The sequence below is a fragment of the Bos grunniens genome, chromosome 29, assembly GCF_055505025.1.
Source record: "Bos grunniens cultivar Pamir isolate PY7600 chromosome 29, Bosgru_T2T1.0, whole genome shotgun sequence".
In the NCBI taxonomy this organism is placed as follows: Eukaryota; Metazoa; Chordata; class Mammalia; order Artiodactyla; family Bovidae; genus Bos; species Bos grunniens.
The window spans coordinates 41,277,494-41,300,520 of NC_141193.1; the positions used below are offsets into that span (position 1 = coordinate 41,277,494).

General features: G+C 38.4%; 1 protein-coding gene across 15 annotated transcripts in view; it reads right to left on the reverse strand.

Annotated features, from left to right (window-relative positions):
• DLG2 (discs large MAGUK scaffold protein 2) overlaps positions 1-23,027 on the reverse strand; it is a 2,335,250-nt gene that overhangs the window by 1,800,600 nt on the left and 511,623 nt on the right. For all 15 annotated transcript variants that reach the window (XM_086384619.1, XM_086384611.1, XM_086384617.1 and 12 more), the window contains one exon: positions 17,576-17,650. In XM_086384619.1, coding sequence (XP_086240745.1) covers positions 17,576-17,650 — 75 coding nt within the window. The remainder of the gene's footprint in view (positions 1-17,575; positions 17,651-23,027) is intronic.

The window sequence follows — 23,027 nt, forward strand, 5'->3', positions numbered from 1 at the left end:
TGATCTCCTTTAGAATGGACTGGTTGGATCTCCTTGCAGTCCAAGGGACTCTCAAGAGTCTTCTCCAACACCACAGCTCAAAAGCATCAATTCTTCAGCACTCAGCTTTCTTCACAATCCAACTCTCACATCCATACATGACCACTGGAAAAACCATAGCCTTGACTAGATGGACCTTTGTTATGTGTTAGGCTTACTGAAATAACTTGGACAAGTCAAATATTTAATCACTTGTATGTGAAATCTGAAAAATAAAGCAAATGAAAGAATAACAAAACAGAAACAGACTCTGGATTTAGAGAACAAACTAGTGGCTACCAGTGGGGGAAAAGCATGGACGAGGAGCAAGATAGGGGTAGGAAATTAAGAGGTACAAACTACTATGTATTAAGTGTATAAGCTACAAGTATGTATTATACTGCACAGGGAAATAGTCATTATTTTCTAATACCATTAAATGGAGTATGGTCCATAAAAAAGTTGAATCCTTATGTTGTACACATGAAATGAATATATTATAAACCAACTGTATTTCATTAAATAAATGAATAAAATGAAAGTCTTCACACTTAAGTTATCCAGAATGTATATTTTGATCTTCCTACAGAAATAAAGATTTTGTAGAACACTCAAATTCAGTAAATGATACTTCTACCCAATGTTTCACATAACACAGGTAATTGGGAGTCAACTTTGACTCTTTCTTATCACTCCTATAAGCAGTTCATATCTATGTCCTGCAATGTTCATACCTAAAAATCTCATATCTGTTCATTGTTTCTCCCTCTCCACCACCACCCTAATTCAAGCTACCACCATCATTTGCCTGGATTTCCATAAAAGCTTCATAAGTAGTTTTCTGTTTTGTTTTTAACCAGCAACTTTTTCCCCATAATCCTATGTGTTCACATAACATCAAGAGTGAGGATTTCAAAATTCAAATATGACCATGTTACCTGCTTCACTCCCCTCTCTTCAATCTACTTAAAATAATTCAATGAAATCGTTAATATCAGATGGTTTGTGTCTTCTTTTCCAATCTTCTCTTACCAAGCTGCCCCTGTATTCTCTCCCTCCAGCCCTGTTATACAGCTCCTTTCTCTTCTGAGACAGGATCCTTGTATATATGCTTCCCTTTTCCCAAATAAATCTCTTCTTCTTCCTTCCCCAATTTTGATCCTACTTTTAAAACTTAAGCTTAATTAGCATACCCTTGGATGGTTAGATAGCATCACCTACTCAATGGACATGACCTTGAGCAAACTGCAGGAGGTAGTAGGGAACAGGGAAGCCTGGTGTGTTGCAGTCCACAGGGTCACAAAGAGTCAGCCAACTTAGCAACTGAACAACATTAGCGTCTCCTTAGGGAATGCTTCTTTGACTTCCCTCTCTACATAAGGATGTCCTCAAAAGCATTCCCAGTGCACCATGTACATCTTCTCTGTAGCACCCACCCAAATCACTTTATCTTCATTTACAAGATTCTTTAATGTATTGCTGCTCCCTCCTTGAGGGCAGGGACTGTGGATGTTTCCTCACACTATGAATTTACAGGACTTAATACAGTGTCTGGGACATAGTAGGCACTCTGTAAATATTTATGGAATTAATGAAGGCAGATGGATAAATAGGTTTTGACGAGCCTAAAAAATAATGGAGATGTGGTACAGAAGACTGAGGCTTGTTTAAATAACATGTTCAGATAATGAACTAGCTCTTGTCAAGCTCTTCTGACAACAGAAAATTTAAAATTTTCCTTACTTCCAATTGTTTTTTCTTTAAATAGACAGTTGTAAAGAGAACATTTCACTTTATCTACAAAAGGCCACATTTCTGTTGCCATGGGATTTCCTTGACAAGAATGCCTGCTCATGCTGACTTGCTGGGCAGTGCGGGCTCCTGTCTACATAGTTTAAGACTACAGAAAGCAAAGGAAGTCCCCAGACTAGGGTTTGGTGGGGAATAAACAGGTGATTTTCTGCCTACTTTCTAATTGTGTGACATGTCCTTACACTCTTTAGCCGTGACCTAATTCATTAGAAGGACTGATGCTGAAGCTGAAGTTCCAATACTTTGGCCACCTGATGCAAAGAGCAGATTCACTGGAAAAGATTCTGATACTGGCAAAGATTGAAGGCAAAAGGAGAAGGGGGCAACAGAGGATGAGATGGTTGGATGGCATCACCGACACAATGGACATGAGTTTAAGCAAAATCTGGGAGACAGTGAAGGACAGGGAAGCCTGGCTTCTTATAATGCTGTAGTCCATGGGGTTGCAGAGTCAGACACGACTTAACAACTGAACAACAATAACAAACAATGGAGTAACAGCAAGTCAGTGGTTTTGGAAAACATCACAAATCATGAGAGAAGAAATTGAAGGGTATGCAGGAGTTCTGTGTGTCATTTCATTCAGTCCACACACATGGCTTGGAAGGAATTTCCCAAATCAAGTAAACAGTAAAGGCAGGACTCTAACCAGTTACAGGAGGTGCCAGAGTCCACGATCCTTCCAGGATCCTTCAAGCAGTGCAACCAAGAATAACGCTATGTACCCTGACTCTCCAGCACAGTGTCAGAAGAGGTTGGGTTCCCTTCCACAGCCTAGCTTCTTTCCCAGATTCTGTGGGCTGTCTTGATGCACAGAAATAGATGAGATTCTTTTGTTGGTGGCTTATAAGTCTTCCTATAGACCTCAAGCCTTCACAGAGTCATAAAACTTCCGTTCTGTGTGTACTTAAGAAAACTGTTTTTGGATAAAGACTTTGGACATTAAGTCTTAGCTCAGAAGATGTTTCTGCTTCTGAGTTATAGACAGATCACAACTTTTTAATGAAAATGCTGACACAACCTAAAGAACAACAGTGTATGACCAAATACATTGCAGAAACAAACTGATTCTTTCAACAACATTAGGATTAGCATATTTAGAGAGAAGATATTTATAGGATGTTTTAATTAAGCTGTGGATATTAAATTATGTAAATTTTTTACTTCACCAAAATGCGATCTAAAATAGCCTTCAAGATCAGTTAGCATTTCTTTCCCTGTGGTCGGGAGATTTAGCCAATCCAAACTTGAATGGCATTGATTTTTTAAATGAGGTGTTTGTTCTGAGTTGGTTGAAAATATATGGGTCAGTAAATGAAGTACTCAAATGTTTGTATACATTCTCTCTCATTGCTATAAAGGAAGAGTGGTTGGTATGAAATCGGCTCCTTTGCCACCTCCTTCAGCCATGCTTAGGTTTGGGGTTCTGATTAGATGCATTTGTTGTACCTTTTGTTGCTGAAGCCAGTCCATTAATCCAGGCTGGGAAGGGCTGTTTGTATGAGGCTGTCAGGAGACTAATGCTGCCTGCTATCAACAGGACCTCCTTGAGGAGCTGCAGCAATTAATGTTCCATTTCTGTGTCAAGCACTGTTAAAACTTTTCTCCAGGCCAAGTTTGTCCAAACATGTGTACAAGTCCACAGAGATCCGAAGTCGCTGGAGGCTGCTTCAAGAGGTTTGTCACTGACACCCGCTCTGCACTGGATGTAGGAAGCTGGCTGCTGCTACAGACGTGGCCTCATAGAATAGATTCCCCTGTTTGGACTACCTGGGGCTAAATCTAATGAGGCAAGTCTGAGCAGGAGACAAGCACAATCAGAAGAGCAGCACAGACAGTCAGAATGGTAAGCAGGTGTAAGAAAGTCTTTGACAAAAACACCTTCATATCTTCTTTGTGTAATTCAATTATTTAAATAACATTGCTTTCTTGCTATGTCCTCGGATTTCTAGATTCATGAAAAATAATTTGTCTGTGTCATGTCCAACTCTTTGTGACACCACGGACTGTAGCCCACCAGGCTCCTCTGCCCATGGAATTCTCCAGGCACAAATACTGGAGTGGGTAGCCATGCCCTTCTCCAGGGGATCCTCTCTACCCAGGGGTCAAACCTGGGTATCTCACATTTCGGGCAGATTCTTTACCATCTGAGCCTCCAGGGAAGCCCAATAAATAATTTTTAATGTACAAAAAATACACAAAGAACAAATATTTTTAAAAGCCTATAAGCATCACTACATGGAGTACCCTCCTGCTCATGTGTTGTATGGCCTTCATTTAAATTTGTGCAATATACCCATCCCCTGAATCAAGGAGATGTGTGCAGTATGAGGTTTTCAAGGCAGGATTATTCACTTGGAAGAGCTTGTCATTCATGACTCATAACTGTAGCCGGTTTATGAACAGCACCAATACCCAAATCAATACTTGATAATATCTCTATTTGTTCCATGTGATCTAAAAACATCAATTAAAGGGGATAATATGATAGCTAGGGAAAGGAACCTAGAGGAGTTCATAAGACACTCATTTACCTTGTTACTGGAAAAGGAAGGGAGATTTCATCATAACTGCACGAGACAAGCCCTCCACAACCCAACCAATCATGCATGTTTTAGAGGCACCTGCACCCCTCAGTGCTGAAGCCCATTCTCTCATCATACTTTTTAGGAATTCAAGTGGCCAAAAAATAATATAGCAATGGTACTGAATTCACAACTTTCAAAGACATAGAAATCATATTAGAAATCACTGTCAAAAAATCAAAGCTTTATGCTTTTTAAAATGAAATTCACTGATTTAAATATTCAAACTCTATACCTTTTCAATTACATCTAAAATCTGAGGTACGAAGAAAGTAGGTCATCCTATTGAGAGTTCACAGCTCAAAGGCCTTGGTGGGATAAATACAGATCTCAAGCTGTAACCATTTTCAGAATCCTACCATGCCAAAAACAGGAATGCCATAAAATAACAAAATCAACATACATTTGAGTGCCTACTATGTGCTAACATAGTAGACACTAATTTAGGCATATTGTATATATTGTCTTTAATTCTGAAAATAGTTTTGCTGCTGCTACTGCTGCTAAGTCGCTTCAGTCGTGTCTGACTCTGTGCGACCCCAGAGACGGCAGCCCACCAGGCTCCCCTGTCCCTGGGATTCTCCAGGCAAGAACACTGGAGTGGGTTGCCATTTCCTTCTCCAATGCATGAAAGTGAAAAGAGAAAGTGAAGTCGCTCAGTCGTGTCCGACTTCTAGTGACCCCATGGACTGCAGCCTACCAGGCTCCTCTGTCCATGGGATTTTCCAGGCAAGAGTACTGGAGTAGAGTGTACAGGGTAGGTATCTATTTATTGTTCTTACTTCACCTATGAGGTAAGGGAGACAAAGAGTTGTTGAAATGCTTACTGAAATTCATATGGCTAGTGAGAGAAAGGAGATCTCAAGCTCTTCCTGACTCCAATATCCATGAGCCTGTTACTATGTAACTAACACTGCTTCCTTAAGTAATGAAGGCAAAGTTCAGTAGGAAGAATGCTACCCCCACTGAGAAGCTCATGTAATGCCAACATGTGCCAAGATCTTATACCGCTAAAAATCAATGACGCTAGAAAACCCAAGGCATGTCTTTCACGCATCACCAGGGCTCCTTGCTCTGCTGTCAGGCTCTCTGACTCCCTCAATGCCACTCTGCCTCCACTACAAACTCAAATGACTAACTCAACTACTTGAGAAGAGAAGAATCCACTGCCCTGACAGTTTGTACACGTTGAAGCATGCCAGCTCCCTGCTCATCAACAAAACCACCAAAGAAAGAGATGTTTTCAAACATGAATCTACCAGATAATTAAAGTTTATCCTCTGCAGCATAATGTGTTTTTGTATTTTGAACATTTTTTAAAATTTGCAAATGTTTTAGTAACTGCTGTTAGAAGTCACAAAGGTAATTCTTCTCCAAAGAAAATCATTGGATATAATTTTATATTTTGACTCCTGGCCAACATTTATGAACATCAATTAAAATATCAAGTTGCAAAGAACCCAAGCCCCACCACTCAGTTACCTCATAGAGTTTAAGGGCTTCTGCTTATTCTTAATGTTTACTTCTTTCCTCACAGTTGTCTGACACTCCCCATGGATCCTAATATACCAGGCTTTATTAATGCTTTCTCCTGAATTTCCATATACCTGTTCTAATTATCTGGACCTTCTAATGGTTTAGACAGTATGTAGCCAGGATTATTAGGGTTTCTCTTGTGGCTCAGCTGGTAAACAATCTGCTTGCAATGCAGGAGACCTGGGTATGACCCCTAGATTGAGAAGATCTGGAGAAGGGAAAGGCTACCCACTCCAGTATTCAATAAGCCAGGATTATTAGAAATGTATCTAAATAGGCTCAGAAAAAAATGGTATAATGGGTCTCTCTTGTTCAAACACAGGTGCCTGAGAAATAATAAGAAGCTCACACAGTGAAGTCACAAATAGGTAGCTGCCCTGTAAGTGAGCTGTGAGCTTTGAAATACTGGTTTAGTTGACTTCAACACGATATTTACTTCCAGATGGTTCTCAGTTTATATACATAATTGAGGTTATGGGAAACTAAGTAAATAAAATGCTGTTCAGCAGATACAGCTGCAGCTTCCTTAAGCCAATGTCAGAGGGAACAAAAAATTTTCCAGGGGCTTTTCTGAACATAGAGAAAAAGCCCTTGAATTAGAAAATACCTAGACCTATCACAGGTCTAGGTATTTTAATCATTTAAGTATAACTCTTAATCATTTAGAAATAACTGAAGCACCATATTCTATATTAGCATCCCTCTACAAGTCTGTGACAAACAACCCTGCAGCTTATAGATCATGGAATGATCTCTGAGAGAAAATTTCATATTTAATTCTTACGTCAAATGATGAAACCAAGAAAAAGAAAGATAGAGCCTGGAAATCCTTTTAAAGAAAATCCATTATTAAAATTTCATTAGCTCTGAATGGAAGGACATAACTAAATTCCTAAATGGTCAGGTTTATTCTAACTCTGTCTATAGTGGTTATCTATGTTGTGTTCTTCTCCAAATAAGTCATATGAGAATAGACATCCTGCTGGTGCTGTGAAGGAAGACCTTCAAATGTGCTACTGTGGCTGCCAATATGGATGTCCAGCAATGCCGTGTTATCCAGCATTCAATGTACAGAATCCAGGTGGCACCTTTCATGACATAAGGCATAGATACTAAAAAACCAGTCTCTTTTGAATTTATTATTGTTCACAGATGGTTGGATGGCATCACCAACTCAATGGACATGAGTCTGAGTAAACTCTGGGAGTTGGTGGTGGACAGGGAGGCCTGGTGTGCTGCATTCCATGGGGTTGCAAAGAGTCAGACATGACTGAGTGACTGAACTGAACTGAATTGTTCACAGCAAACTCAAGAGAATATATTTGCTCAGGAGAGACAGTGAATTATGTCAGAAATAGCACCAGATTGGGTACTTAAAAATACCAAAAAATATTTTTTTGCAAGGCCCAAAAAATATTTCACTTCTCTGAGCTTCAGTTTTCTTACCTGTCAAATAAGGGAAGAATTATCCTTTGGCAAAGCCAGGTGTAGACTATGAGTAGGTAGATTGTACTTGTAGGAATCCTAGACAAGTTTTGCACAGTGTTCTCAATAGAAAGTCAAGGCATTCTTACAGCACATGAAAATTTTAGGTATTAAAAACAAATGTCAAAAAAAGCACACAAATAAACAAAATCCCTCTTTCAAGATAAAACACTCAACAAACTAGGACTCAGAGGGAACTTCCTTGAGCTGATAAAAGCCATGTATAAAAATCCCACAGCTAATAATATGTTTAATAATGAAACACTGAACTTTCTCCTAAAAGCAAGAACAAGACAAGAATGTCTGCTTGTCCCAATTTTATTTAATATTGTACAGAATACTCTTGCCAAGGCAAGAAAATGAAATAGAAAGCATCCAGATTGAAAAGGAAGAAGCAAAACTATCCCTTTTTGCAGATAACATGATCTTGTATACAGAAACTTCTAAGGAATTCACTGAAAAGCTATTAGAACAAAGAGGTTCAACAATATTACAGGGTACACAAACAGTAAGTAAATAATTTATTGTATTTCCATACACTAGCAATGAAGAATTTGAAAGTGAAATTAAGGAAACAAACATTTTATAGCATAACAAATAATAAGATGTTTGGTAACAAATTTAACAAAAAAAATGCAAAAACTGGTACTTTGAAAACTATAAAACACTGTAGAAAGGAATTAAAGACCTAAATAAAGAGTAAAGCATTCACTGGATCAGAGAATTTAGTACTATTAAAATGGAAATATTTCCCAAATTAATCTACAGATTCAGAGCAATCATTATCAAAATCCCAGATGATTCTTCTCTAAACTGACAAGCTGATTCTAAATTCATATAAAAATGCAATGGACCCCAAATATCCAAAACAATCTTGAAAGAAGAACAGAATTGAAGATGTACACTTCTCAGTTTCAAACTTACTACAAAGCAAGTAATCAAGACAGTATAGCACTGGAAAAAGATATAAATCAATGGAATAGAATTGAAGATCCAAAAATAAACCTTTACATTAATAGTCAATTGATTTTCAACAAGGATGTAAAGGCAGTTCAGTGGGGAAATAAAATACTTTTCAACAAACGGTTCAGGGACACTTGGCTATCCATATACAAATATACATAAAAATTAACTAGAAATAGGTCATAGACATAAATGTAAGAGCTAAAACTATAAAATTTTTAGAAGAAAAGACAGGAGTAAATTTTTGTGATCTTGTTACATGAAGCCTCCTTAGATATGACAGGTGACATGAAAAAAAGTAAACTAGATTTCATCTATTTAAATTTTTTTGCTTGAAATGATGCAATCAAAAAATAAAAAGACAAACCATGGGATAGTGCAGAATACCTGCAAATCATGTATAAAATAATGAACTAGTAGCAAGAACATATAGAGAACTCTTATGAAAGAACTAAAGATCAAAAAAAAAAAAAACACCACAAAATGAAACAAACAATATAAACAACTTAAATAGGCATTTCTCCAAAGACAAATGAATAGCCCAAAAGTACATGAAAAGATGCTCAGCACATCACTAATTATTAGAGAACTGCAAATCCCAAACCACAATGAGATACTACTTTATACACACTAGGAAAACTACAATAAAAAGGAAAGGTAAGAACAAATGCTGATGAGGATGTGCACAATTGAACCTTCATACATTGCTGGTAGGAATATAAAATGGTAAAACAGCTCTGCAAAACAATCTGGAAGTTCCTCAAAAAGTTAAACACAGTCACCACACAAGACAATCATTCCTCTCCTATATACTCAAGAGAATTAAAGACATATGTCCATACAAAAACTTGCATGTGTACTCATGGCAGCATTATTCACAATATTGAAAAAAGGCAAACAACACAAATGTCTACCAACTGATGAACAGATAAACAAGATGTCAGACTTGGTTCCAATAGGAAAAGGAGTACATCAAGGCTGTATATTGTCACCCTGCTTATTTAACTTATATGCAGAGTACATCATGAGAAAAACTGGGCTGGAAGAAGCACAAGCTGGAAGCAAGATTGCTGGGAAAAATATCAATAACCTCAGATATGCAGATGACACCACCCTTATGGCAGAAAGTGAAGAGGAACTAAAAAGCCTCTTGATGAAAGTGAAAAAAGAGAGTGAAAAACTTGGCTTAAAGCTCAACATTCAGAAAACCAACATCATGGCATCTGGTCCTATCACTTCATGGCAAATAGATGGGGAAACAATGGAAACACTGAGAGACTTTATTTTGGGGGGCTCCAAAATCACTTCAGCCATGAAATTAAAAGATGCTTTCTCCTTGGAAGAAAAGCTATTACCAACCTAGATAGCATATTAAAAGCAGAGACATTACTTTGCCAACAAAGGTCCATCTAGTCAAAGCTATGATTTTTCCAGTGGTCATGTATGGATGGGAGAGTTGGACTATAAAGAAAGCTGAGCACCAAAGAAGTGATGCTTTTGAACTGTGGTGTTGGAGAAGACTCTCAAGAGTCCCTTGGACTGCAAGGAGATCCAACCAGTCCATCCTAAAGGAGATCAGTCCTGATATTAATTGGAAGGACTAATGCCAAAGCCGAAACTCTAATACTTTGCCTACCTGATGTGCAGAAATGACTCACTGGAAAAGACCCTGATGCTGGGAAAGATTGAAGGTGGGAAGAGAAGGGGATGACAGAGGATGAGATGGTTGGATGGCATCACTGACTCAATGGACATGACTTTGAGTAAACTCTGGGAGTTGATGATGGACAGGGAGGCCTTGTGTGCTGCAGTCCATGGGGTCGCAAAGAGTCAGACATGACTGAGGACTGAACTGAACAGACTGAAAATTAACTAAGCTGGATAAAGTGGGAATTCTAGGGAAATATTAAAAGGTTCAGAAAGAGGAAGCTTGGGACACCAACTTTGCTGGCTCCAGTTTTACTGTGGGCCTGCCTTTTGTTCCCAGATGGTTACATACCATTCCTCTATTTAGCTTCTCAGATCTTGCCAGCAACCTCAGGACGTGAAACCTTCATCTCTGCACAGGCATTCTGGGTACATGTTTACATGTGTTCTGTTCTTTACTCTGTGTAGTTTTTATGTGTGCTCACTGGAAATGCCCTTTCCTCTCTCGCATGAACCAACAGCCCCCCCAACCCCATAAATACCATGGGTTCCCTTTCTGAGTATGTTTCAAAGATCAGTGTAACAAAGATTGAAGGCAAAAGGAGAAGAGAATGGCAGAGGATGAGATGGTTAGATAGCATCACCTACTCAATGGACATGAACTTCGGCAAACTCTGGGAGATAGTTGAGAACAGGGAAACCTGGTGTGCTGCAGTCCATGGGGTTGGACTTGACTTAGCGACTGAACAACAACCACAACTGCAGTTCCCAGAAGGCTCTTTCAAACCCAGAGAGGAAACTTATAAGCTGAAAGTACTGTAAAGGCCAGAAGAGAGGAGGAAAAGGAATGTCTCCATTGTGTCAGCCTAGTCCTCCTCATACTGTCTTGATTCAAAGCCCTAACTTCAACCAAGTTGGAATCAGAGCCGTTGCACAGAGCTGATATTTCTTAAAGTGCATTGTGATTTTTCTAAGATAATTTCCCCTCTGGATTCTTTTCTAACTCCATGGCTACCACCCCTATGGCCAGATGCACTCTAATCCCAGTGTAGACCAATTTAAGGCTCTGTACTCTGTAATTTTCCATAATTTTCTTAAAGCTGTGATCATCTTATCCTAACTTTTTGTTCTGTAAGGGAATTAACCACTGATAGTATGAAATCCCTGTCCTAAGAAATAAAAATCACATCCAGTCTTTGTAAGACAGTACCCATCTAAGCCATCCTGGGTGAAATTTCCCAGCAGCAGAGTTGGCCAGCAGGTTCTGAGTGTTTCTGCAAACACTCAGAAAACAGACACAACATTTTTTATTTTATGACTGGGTTGGACATTTCTTAGTGCCATGGTCTGTGTATTTACTTGGGAGGTATACAAAATGAAGTCACATAAAGAACTGTGGAGGAAAGAAAGGGGGAAGAGAGGAGCTACCAAAACAAAGTGAATAAAAGCTTTACACTAGTATAGCAGAGCTTATGCACATTGTATTAACTGGTTTCAATTAGAGCGTATGATCCAACTGTGGGTAATGGGAGGCGGACTGGGAGAACATGCTGAAACAATTAACACTTTAAAAGAACATCTCCTCTGGTTTCTTAGAGGAAAGTCTGTTTTTATTGATTTCCCATAAAACAGAAAAATTACTTTCATAATCTAGAGAAGCATGGTAGGGAAATTGTTCATATGCTTCTAAATTAAAGAGAGTATCTGGCCCCACTCTTCAAAAATGGCTTTATATTTCTCAAAATACAAACATCTCAATATTACACTCCATATCATCAGTTCTTTCCTGTCACAGGGCAAATGTTTATCTCCAAGAGCTTCAAGATTTCTTTTTTTATAGTCATAAAGAGTTGTGTATTAACTCATGGAAACTTCATGTCCCAGCCTGAATTCCTTTCAAAAGAAGGTATTAGCCACTCAGTTGTGTCTGACTCTTTGCGACCCCACAGAGTGTAACCTGCTAGTCTCCTCTGTCCATGGAGTTCTCCAGGCAAGAATACTGGAGGGGGTAGCCACTCCCTTCTCCAGGGAATCTTTCCAATCCAGGTATCAAACTCGTGTCTCCTGCATTACAGGAGGATTCTTTACTATCTGGACCACCAAGGAAGCCCTTCAGAAAAAAGAGCCCTCCTAAATAAAGAGCCCTCAGTTAATGATGATTCCTCACCAGTTTATCCCCCATCACTTTCTTCTAAAATGACCTATCTTTTTTTTTTTGTTTCCTTTTACCAGTTTTCAACCAATTACCATATGCCCGGTGTGTATTAACACTTGCTATGCATTATCTCATGTAAATCTCAAAATATCTTGTTACAGGTGCAAACTCAGAGAGATTAAGCAAATTGTTCAAGGTTATAAAGACAAGCAAGTGGCAGAATTCATATTTTAACACAAACTTTGAAGTGAAAACAGCAAAAGTGAGTCGCTCAGTCATGTCTAACTCTTGGTGACCCCACTGCAGGCAGATTCTTTACCATCTGAGACACCAGGGAAGCCCAACACAAATCTTATTCAGTTCTAAAGCTTTAATACTTAACTATCATCAAATATTGCACCTTCTCTCTTCTAAAATCCATCTTGAGGTAAATCTCCATTTGGAGAATTTATAGTTTTTTCTACAGACCATGGGCTTTCCAGGTGGTTCAGTGGTAGAGCATCCCCCTGCAATGCAGGAGATGAGGGTTCAATCCCTGGGTCAGGAAGATCCTCTGGAGAACGAAATGGCAAACCACTCCAGGATTCTTGCCTGGAAAATCCCATGGCTAGAAGAGCCTGGTGGGCTATAATCCATGAGGTCAGAAAGAGTTGGAAATGACTTTTTGACTCAGCATGCACTATAGACCATTATATAGCAAGTATTACCATTATAATGATTATATGCATGTATTTTTCCCCATTCTATCCCAGGGAATTGAAGGGTCAGTTACAACTTATAAACTATGCTCAGTAAGTGCTTCTTGAATGAGTAAATAAGAATTGATATATTCAGAGTACAGTGTTCTAATATTTGCAAATGCTTAAATGATTTTTGAAAATATTTCCCATATCTATTTATAGGTGAATATTATATAACAATAGAGATATGTAGATATAACGATATCCATGATAAGCTCCATAATAGCAGAGGTTTTATTTTCAACTTAGCTTTTCAAAACTCCTCTCATGATACTCTTTTTAAATTTCCAGGAATTAAGGGGTGTGCAAGCACACAATTATTCTATGTATCGATACACCACATGTCCAATCAATAAAATAATATGTTACAGCCATTTCTGAGTAATGGTTAATAATTAAGGATTGTGTTTAGGGACATTCCTCAAGGTGACCTAACCCATGCATAGGCCAGAGTCAAACTGAGTGGACCAGAGACCTGCCCTGAACAGCAGCAGCTGGTCAAGTCAAAGGTTCTTTATTTCCAACAGCCAAAAACTAATTCTTAGCCTATTTCACTCCAGATTCAGAGACCTGCCTGTCTTCACCTGAGTCCCAGAACCTATGGGTCTCTTCTCATTTGTCAATAAGTGGCAGGGTTCAGGTAACCACTGTGTTCATAGTTGTGATCATACAAACCAATGTGCATACAACCCAACTAAATTTAAAGTACAGAGGTGAGGAAGGCTATCATTCTAGTGTTTAATACAGCCGTACAAGGAGAGTTAAGTAAACAATAAAACTGTCACACTTCTCACTATAAAAGATATTTCACTTACAAGTATTCAGGAATTATAAATGTGTCCAGGTTTCTGTATAATTACTGGAGGTAAATTTTCTATCCAGCTTGAATCACAATCTGTACACTGTAATTGTATCTAAAAGGAAAAGTCTTTAAAAATACTTCTTGGTCCCATTATTACAGACATGTGGAGTGCCAAAAAAGAGAGCCTCCTAGAAGAGAATGAGCAAGACGTAATAGAAGTCATTTTTGAGGCAATAGGTAGCTGTTGTTAAGCATCTGCAAAGCAATTTGGAGGGATAAATTTTCTTGGAAAAACCAGTGACAAAAGCTCTGCATTTAAAATGAACCTGAGGGCAAATGAACACACAAAGATCAGGACTGTTCTGAAAAAAGTAATGAAGCCCAATTATAAGGATACAATCATCCCAGAACAAAACACCAAGAAAGAACGAGGCAATAGGGATAGAAATGTAGGAAAGAATCAAGTGAATTTTAAAAATGCACAAAGATAACAGAAACTATCTATTTATTATGAATGCAAGTATGTATTCATTTATTTATAACCTGCTTCAGCCCATGGGGGATTTGAGGCTAATAAGACATTCTGTTAAACACAGGAGACTAAGAGTTTCTCTATCTCTTGAGAGATGAGAAAATGAAAATTAATACCAGAACTACTTTACATATCTTATACAGTTTTGTTATGTAAAGATGCTTTTCACTACTGTATAGTTAACTATCCATACTTTTCACTTTAGAATGTGGATTAAGTCATTACCAAATTATCCCTTGCTCATTTTTATGTACCCACCTATTGTATATAACCAAATACCGAAATGGATGGACTATTATAAATTATCAAAATCCCACGATTCTGAGTACTTCTTTCTGTCTGAGATTACTACTCATTACATCAACTTTAACTCTAGCGGGAGCTCCATAAATGTTGCTGACCAGGGGATACTAGTTAAGGGAGTTTTATTTACTTTTTGGCTACAAATAAATCAAAGAACAATAAATTTCTCAAAACAAACAAAGTAAAATCTAACATGGAACTCTGCTCAGTGTTATGTGCCAGCCTGGATTGGGGTGGGGGGCAGGTTTGGGGGAGAATGGACATATGAACATGTATGGCTGAATCCCTTTGCTGTTCATCTGAAACTACCACATCGTTAATCAGTTATAGCCCAGTACAGAATAGTTTATGGTTATCAAAAAAAAAATGTATACAACTTAATGGGAAAAAGTAACTTACTGGTTATCAGCAGATTATTGGGACCTTTTCACAAAATCAAAGAGAGATTTGAGGGAGCAAAACCTCAAAGGGCAAATACTTGGCAGCTCAAGGAATTTTAGCAACTGAAGTTCACAGGTTGTTTCCCAAACTATTGTCATTCATATGATTCAATATTGATGGCTATCAGTTTCATATCTCTCTGGTACAGATTTAAAATACCCAGGAGACAGAATCCAACTGGCTCATCTAGAATCAAATATTTAGCTCTGGATCAGTCAGTCATGGCCCGAGATAGACTCAGAGAACCCAAACATGGCTGTGAGGTGCCCACCTTTGCAGAAAGGAGTTACTGAACAGAGAAAGTAGAATCATTATGGGTTGCGCAATTCCTGCAGAAAGTGTCTGCCCCACTAGGAGAGGTATTGGTTTGGCCAAAAAGTTTTTCTGTAACATCATATGGAGAAATCCAAATGAACCTCTTGGCCAGCTCATTATTACCTTTAAGTAAATGGCAAAGGAAATCCATGTAAACAGTAGCTCCCAATTCTAAAACAGGAGCAAGAAGAAACATCTTTTTGACGCCCTCACCTAACCATAGAACTGAACATCAGATTTCAATGTTGGCCCTTCACACTTGTGATCTTCAGGAAGGATCTTAAATGTAGTCATCCCCATATTTGATCTTTAGTGTCCTACAGCAGGAAGACAATCTGGGATTCTCAGATCCTCAATGGTCCATCCCCAAGGCAATAATGAAGGCTCAACTGTTTTGTTAAACCATAAGACACAGAATTCTAATAATGGACTTTCCTGCAGTAAGACTATACAAAATAACTATAATGTCAAATTTATTTTATTTGGAGCTGGAATTATCAGTATTCTGGAGGATCAGCTATTAACTGGAATACATGAATGTATTTGATAAAATGCAATCACTATCTTATCTTTCATCTTTAGCAATTGCCACAGTGCCTGGCACAGCTGAATCAAATGACAAAATTTTGTTTAGTATGAGAACAAAATTCCTCAAAACACACACTCTGAAGGAAAAAGTATAACAGGACACCTGAAGGTCAGAAATGGAAACCATCTAAGAAAGTAAAATATATATTTATTCTTCTTCAGCAAGAAATATGAGGGCTGTAAAAAATTTACTAAAGCTTATATTATAAAGAGGAAATCAACAGGTTGAAGATGCGTTTATTAAATCTACACTCACAGAGCTCCTACCATGAACTCAGGGATTTACCTAGATGTAGGTATACTAGGACCCTGAAGAGTACATGATTTCCTTGGAGAAACAGACATATAAATCAGTAATTGTGAAATACTATCATCAGGGATACAATAAAAGCAGTGATTGATGAAGAAATAGAATTATTAAAGCTCATCTTTTCTCTGGCATCAGCAGAGTCCCTAAGCATACACTCCCTTCTGACCATCTGCTCACAAAAGTGTGACATTTTTATTCTCCGAGTCTCGAGCAAGTCTCAGCTGCTTCCACACTGCCAAAATGCCTCCAAAATTTACCACCATCGTCTCTCCTTCATTAAAGCTTACCCCACCATCTCATCTTCCACAGATAAACAAAAGACAGAGACAAGCTTCCGCTTTCTCACACGATCTGTGAGAAACAGGCTCCCTCAGACCTACTGCCTTTTAACAGAGCCATCAGTCATGCTATGATAGTGCAGCTGCTCCTTTCAGAAGCCTGTACCTCAACAAAAGATGAGGGTATTTATTAAAGAGTTCCACATATCACTTTACACTGCCTGCAAGGTGGGTCAAACGAGGGGAATGTCTCAAAAGGAACCTTTGAACTTTTTGTCCTCATCACACACAAATTATTTCATGACTTGCAAACTGTCAGTTACAGCACACACAGTTCCCAGAGGAACCACTGTCCTTTCTATCGGGCAATGTATGTATAAGAGAGAATCATATGAATCAGTCACTTTCTTCACTTATTCAGAGCACAGCTTAGCAGAGTGAGTTCACGAAAGGACAGTCAGGGTGTCCAGAATCTATTCCCAGACTTAGAATTCGTGCACTGTTCTTAGTTCCTCTGCATTTAAGTCTTCCATTTGCTACACAGGAATAATGACATAGTACCTGTTTGTTTCTAAGGCACTTGAAAATTCTGTGATGGAAGATTTCACACAAATGCAGAGTCTATTATTATAACACGAAGAGTTGAAAATTGCAAATCCGTGTACTCATCACTATTAAACAGTCAACACAAGAATGAAAGAAGAGAAAGAATCTTTCTCTAAGGCATCTAAAATCAAGTATTCATGAATATGCAGCTACTGAGAAAAATAAATGGGCAAATATATTCATTTCAAAGACTATTCAATTGTAAACCATCAATAATCCATTTAGACAAATCCTTTGCAATTTGCTTTCACTCCAAAAATAAATACATAGAATCCCTGATCACAGGTGTTTCTTACAATGAAGAGCGTTCTGAGGAGACATTCTTTCTCCTTTCAAAAGGTCTGCTGAACTCTAGAATTTCAGAGTGTTAATTCTAGCACATTCCATGAAGGTTGTTCCAAAATATAAAAATAATTATCTCTTAACCTGGCCAATCTTAGAATAATCCAAGTAACTTACAGTACAGTGGTGAACAGGCATCCAAGCAGGACCTTCCACCGAACAGTTCTGGGCTGGACACTTGCCTTGGTTTTGCTGCAAATAAATAAAACTGATATTATGTTCTATATACTATGTGCAGCAATATACGCCATTGATAGGTTTATCATCAATGTATTTATTGCCATATTTACAAGTACAGGAGAAATCTTTGAGGATGATTTTTTGGTGCAGTGCTGAAAGAAATGAGGTATGTTATTTCTACTCTTACCAAGGCCAAAGAAACTATTCTTTGCTTTGTTGTATTACTCTAAATCCTGGGGTTTTGGAATCAGGCTTTCTCAGCAGCTGGTTTTTCAGATCCCGGTAGGAACCATCTGAGAAGCCTCCAAAGCCAGAGGCAGACCTGGTCTCTCCTCTGGGTTCCCCGAGGACCCTGATACATCCTGTATCCCTGTGAGACCACTTGAGCCAAGTAACAGAAAGATGTGTTTACTTATCTCCCCTTCCAGACTGTGAACTAGTAGTGAAGATCTCTCTAGGGCATTTCATAGAACCAGAGAAAGTAAAGTTGGACAAGATAGATTTTAGAGGCCTTTCTTGTCAGATCAGAGACTGAGGTGCAAAGAATTGAAACCAGGAGCACAGAGATTTAACATTCTAAACCATTTGCCAGGCAGTACTTTTCATATAAGAGATATTTCACTTATGAGATACATAAGAAATGTCTCAGGCTAACCTATTCTTTTGTTGTAACTCCTATAAATTCAATGCTAATTGGCCTTTTAGAGAAAATGAAGTGCTTTCTTTTAACCAGCAATACAGCTCCATCCTGTAATAAGAGCTCTGATTAGTGCTAAAAGGGGAGGAAATGATTACAACAAAACTTTTTTATCTCTTATTTTATTGCACACTCAAGTATAATACATAAAAATTACTAACAATATTAGCAATAATCATATAAACCACAGATGTGATTTACTGAATTACTAAATATGCTAAAGATTATTCTGGATTCAGTATTTTATCACTCATTGCTAAAACAAATATGGACAGAAGTATTGTTATGCCCATTTGACAGAAGAGAAAACTGAGGCTCACAGAGGGTAAAAAACTCATCTATAATTTATCCTACAGGAAAGCAGCATAACTGAGACTGCAGCAAAAATCTGACTGACTCTGCAGCCCATGCATGCTCCTTCTATGAGAAGCTCGTATTTTCATTTTCTGTTTAATGGACCTTAAGACATGTCATCAACTAACATAATTTCATCTTATCAATGATCCTAACATGTCTAATTTAACTGGAACAAAGTATTGGATTCAGTACTTGTGCTAAGAATCTTATTTTGTGATTTGTAAGCTTTTCAGAGCAACCTTTATTTAGGTGATTTATTTTTAAGGCATCACTAAATTCTGAAACGCTGTTTGAGTGATTATTGATAAAGTCACCATAAAATACACTTAGATCATCAATCTCCAGGCTCAGTATTCTTGTTTAAATCAAAATATGAAATAAAGTACCAACAGGGTAGATAAGGTGCCCTGGACTGGTGTCAGGTGACCACAATTTCAAGCTAAGCTCTACCACGTGCCTGCTGCCAGGAGGTGCTGTGAGTCTGGTAGTCACATCCGTAAAACAGAATTAGTATCTTGCCTAATTCACAGGGCTCTCCAGGTGGCTCATTGGTAAAGAATACTCCTGCCAGTGCAGAAGATGCAGGTTCAATCCCTGGGTCAGGAAGATCCCCTAAACAAGGAAACGGCTAATCCACTCCAGTATTCTTGCCTGGAAAATTCCATGGACAGAGGAACCCAGTGGGCTACCGTCAATGGGGTCACAGAGTCAGACATGACTGAGTGACTCAGCATATACAAATCCATAGGACTGCTCTCAGATGATAAAGATTTGCTTCAGATAACTATCACAATTTGCAAGGACTTTATGAAAAAGGACATGCAAAGTAAAAGGACAATTTTATTTTCCTTTTCTGATAGGATAAGTCAGATAAATATAATTTACCTACATATAAAGATAAGCTTTTTGAAATGTGAAAGCATTATTAAAATGCTAGCTATTATTTCTAATTATGAGAAGTCATATCAAATAATGTTAGTGGTGAAGAATGTGTCTTTTGTAGTAATTCATAATAGTTATTAGTAGTAATAGTAGTAATAATAAGCTCTTTTTATATCTAGATAATGTATATTTTTATGGAGCACATGGTAAAGAGGCAAAATTTAATAAATAAGTGAGCTGTGCTTAGATGTAGGAATATGAGTACTCATAAAATGTGATGGGGGGCATAAATAAGGAGTGTTTAAACTTCTATGGATATATACCATGGAGTAAAGAAAGACAGAACTCTCTCGGAGTTTCTTGTCTCACTATTACCTGAGTTTCAGATATTAAGGCCTTCTCATTGCTGTTTTGAAAGTGAAAGTGTCCAACTCTCTGCGACCCCATGGGCTACTGCAGTCCACCAGGCTCCTCTGTCCATGGGCTTCTCCAGGCAAGAATACTGGAGTGGGTTGCCATTCCCATCTCCAGGGGATCTTCCTAACCCAGGGATCAAACCTGGGTCTCTTCCATTGCAGGTTTCTTTAACGACTGAACCACCAGGGAAGCCCATTGGTGTTTTAACCATGAAAATTAACAATATGATCACACACAATATGTGATCATATTTTTAATTGGTGCTTTAATTACGAAAATTAACAATATGATCACACAGGGACAGATAACATAAAAAGGCCTACTGAAGACAGATGCTATGAAAATATATATTATTTTGTAATCTACAGTGTGTGACTAGAAAAAAAAGATTGGAATAGAAGTTGGGATCTTAGATTTCATTAGTGTCTCCATGAATCTATTTGTGGAACTTTGGGAAAGTTACTTTAACACTTCAAACCTCATTTTTCTCACTTATAAACTGAGAGGATTTTATTTGATCCACTCCTATATCTACCCATGTGAGTGCCGCATGTGTGCTCAGTCACTTCAGTCCTGTCTGACTCTTTGTGACCCTATGGACTGCAGCCTGCTAGGCTCCTCTGTCCATGGATTCTCCAGGCAAGAATACTGGAGCGGGTTGCCATCCCCTTCTCCAGGAATCTTCCCAATCCAGGGATCAAAGCCTGGTCTCCTGCATTGCAGGCAGGGAGTTCTTTACAGCTGAGCCACTGGAGAAGCACATAGCCACCTATATTCCTCCCAATAATCTAATCTGTTTCCTCCTCCAAAGAGGCACATCCTCAGTTGAGGATCCCTATCATTCTGATCCACTGTTAGCACAGGATGTGGTTACTTCTCTGTGAGTTTGCATGATAATAAAGGTTAAGAGCTACTGGACCAAACACTCTCACAAGAGTTTTCCACTCAGCGTCCTTACTGAAAACCCCAACCTCAGGTTTTACCTACCCCTTTATTCTACTTCTAAAGAAGACAGAATCTAACATGGGTCAAGGGAACTGTCACAGCTAGGGAAGAAAAAGGTTAAAAATTCTCTTTTTCTTCTCCATCTTTAGTATTTTCTCTCTAATATTTAATGCGGGAAACAAAACAGAGTTTGGGGTTATTGGCTATGGGCTTCCCTGGTGGCGCAGAAGGTAAAGAATCCACCTGCTATGTGGGAGACCTGGGTGTGATAACTGGGTTGGGAAGATTCCCTGGAGGAGGGCATGGCAACCCACTCCAGTATTTTTGCCTGGAGAATCCCCAGGCAAAGGAGCCTGGGGACAGAGGAGCCTGGCGGGCTACAGTCATAAAGAGTCAGACACGACTGTGCGACTAAGCACAGCACAGCCCTTAGAAGGCCAGCAAGAATCAGTATAAATACTAGGGGAAAGGACACTCTCTAGTCTATTTTTAAGTTAATTTCTTAGGTCAAAAATCAAGAGGAAACATTAGAATTCCCTCAATGGCCAGTCTCTCTCCAAGTTAGAGTTTAAGGTAGAAGTTGGTGACAAATTACCCTAAAGACAGATTTCACTTTCCCTTCTCCCTCTCATCCATCGACACTGAATATTTATGCCTCTAGACTGTTGATATATGACTTGACCAGAATTTAGGGATTTGAAAAGCTAACTCTGAAAAACATGTTTTCTTAAGAGCAAAACTATCTATTGAGTTTTGGTCTTTTTAAAATATTATGCTGTCTCCAGCTCTCTCATCTTCGTTGGTTGTCTTTTTCTGACTTTAATTATCTTGACATATTTCATTCCAGAATATCCTGAGCAAATGAGCCAAATATGCTGGACAATTACATCTCAGATTGATTATATAAATACTAACCACAAAGAATTTCAAGAAAATGATATAAAGATTTTTCACTCAACCCATTCCATCCCCAGAGAGAGTAGAAATTTTTTGTGTATCAGAGGCTTACATTTGTTACAGTGTTTTGGAGTTTAGATCAGTCCTGGGCATTCACTGGAAGGACTGATGTTGAAGCTGAAACTCCAATACTTTGGCCACCTGATGTGAAGAGCTGACTCATTTGAAAAGACTGATGCTGGGAAAGATTGAGGGTGGGAGGAAAGGGGGACGACAGAGGATGCGATGGTTGGATGGCATCACTGACTCAATGGACATGAGTTAGGGTAAACTCTGGGAGTTGGTGATGGACAGGAGGCCTGGCATGCTGTGGTTCATGGTGTCGCAAAGAGTTGGACACGACTGAGCTACTGAACTGAAGTGCCTCTATGGGCTTCCCCAGTGGTAAAGAATTCTCCTGACGATGAAGATCTGATCCCTGCGTCAGGAAGATCCCCTGGAGAACCAAAGGGCAACCCACTCCAGTATTCTTGCCTGGGAAATCACATGGACAGAAAAGCCCGGTGGGCAACAGTCCATTGGGTCGCAAAAAGAGTTGGACACAACTGAGCAACTAAACAACAACAAAGTGACGTTTTAGTCATTTAATTCTCAGAACAAGTTTGTGTGTGGTAGAATAAGAATTGATATACCCAAATAAAATTTTGACCTAAATGCTTCATTCAAAACAGCATGTTCTTCTAAAAGCAGAGAAAAAAACTAAAAACCTCTGTTGTTCTATTCATAATAAAATGATTCTCATAATCATAGAATTTTTTCCTGTGTTCAGAAGCGTCATATAATAGTACTATATACATATTCTTCACTTATTTACTCAGCCACTCATTTCTCATACATGCTTGGTATATATAGAGATAACAGAATTTAGAGATATTAAAATTTAAATCCTCTCTTAAAATGCACCCAATATTTTAGGAGATATAATGCAACATGTTACTTTTAAAACAGGATTAAAAACTAGGACCACTCATTCATTTATTCATTTAGTCAACAAATATTCATTATAAATTAGTTATTGTATTATTTAGAAATAAGGATATATCAAGACTCAGTCTATGTCTAGAGAAGTGCTCAATTGAAGAAAAAGGGCCACTAATAATCATGAAATTATTATATAATGAAAGCTGGTATATG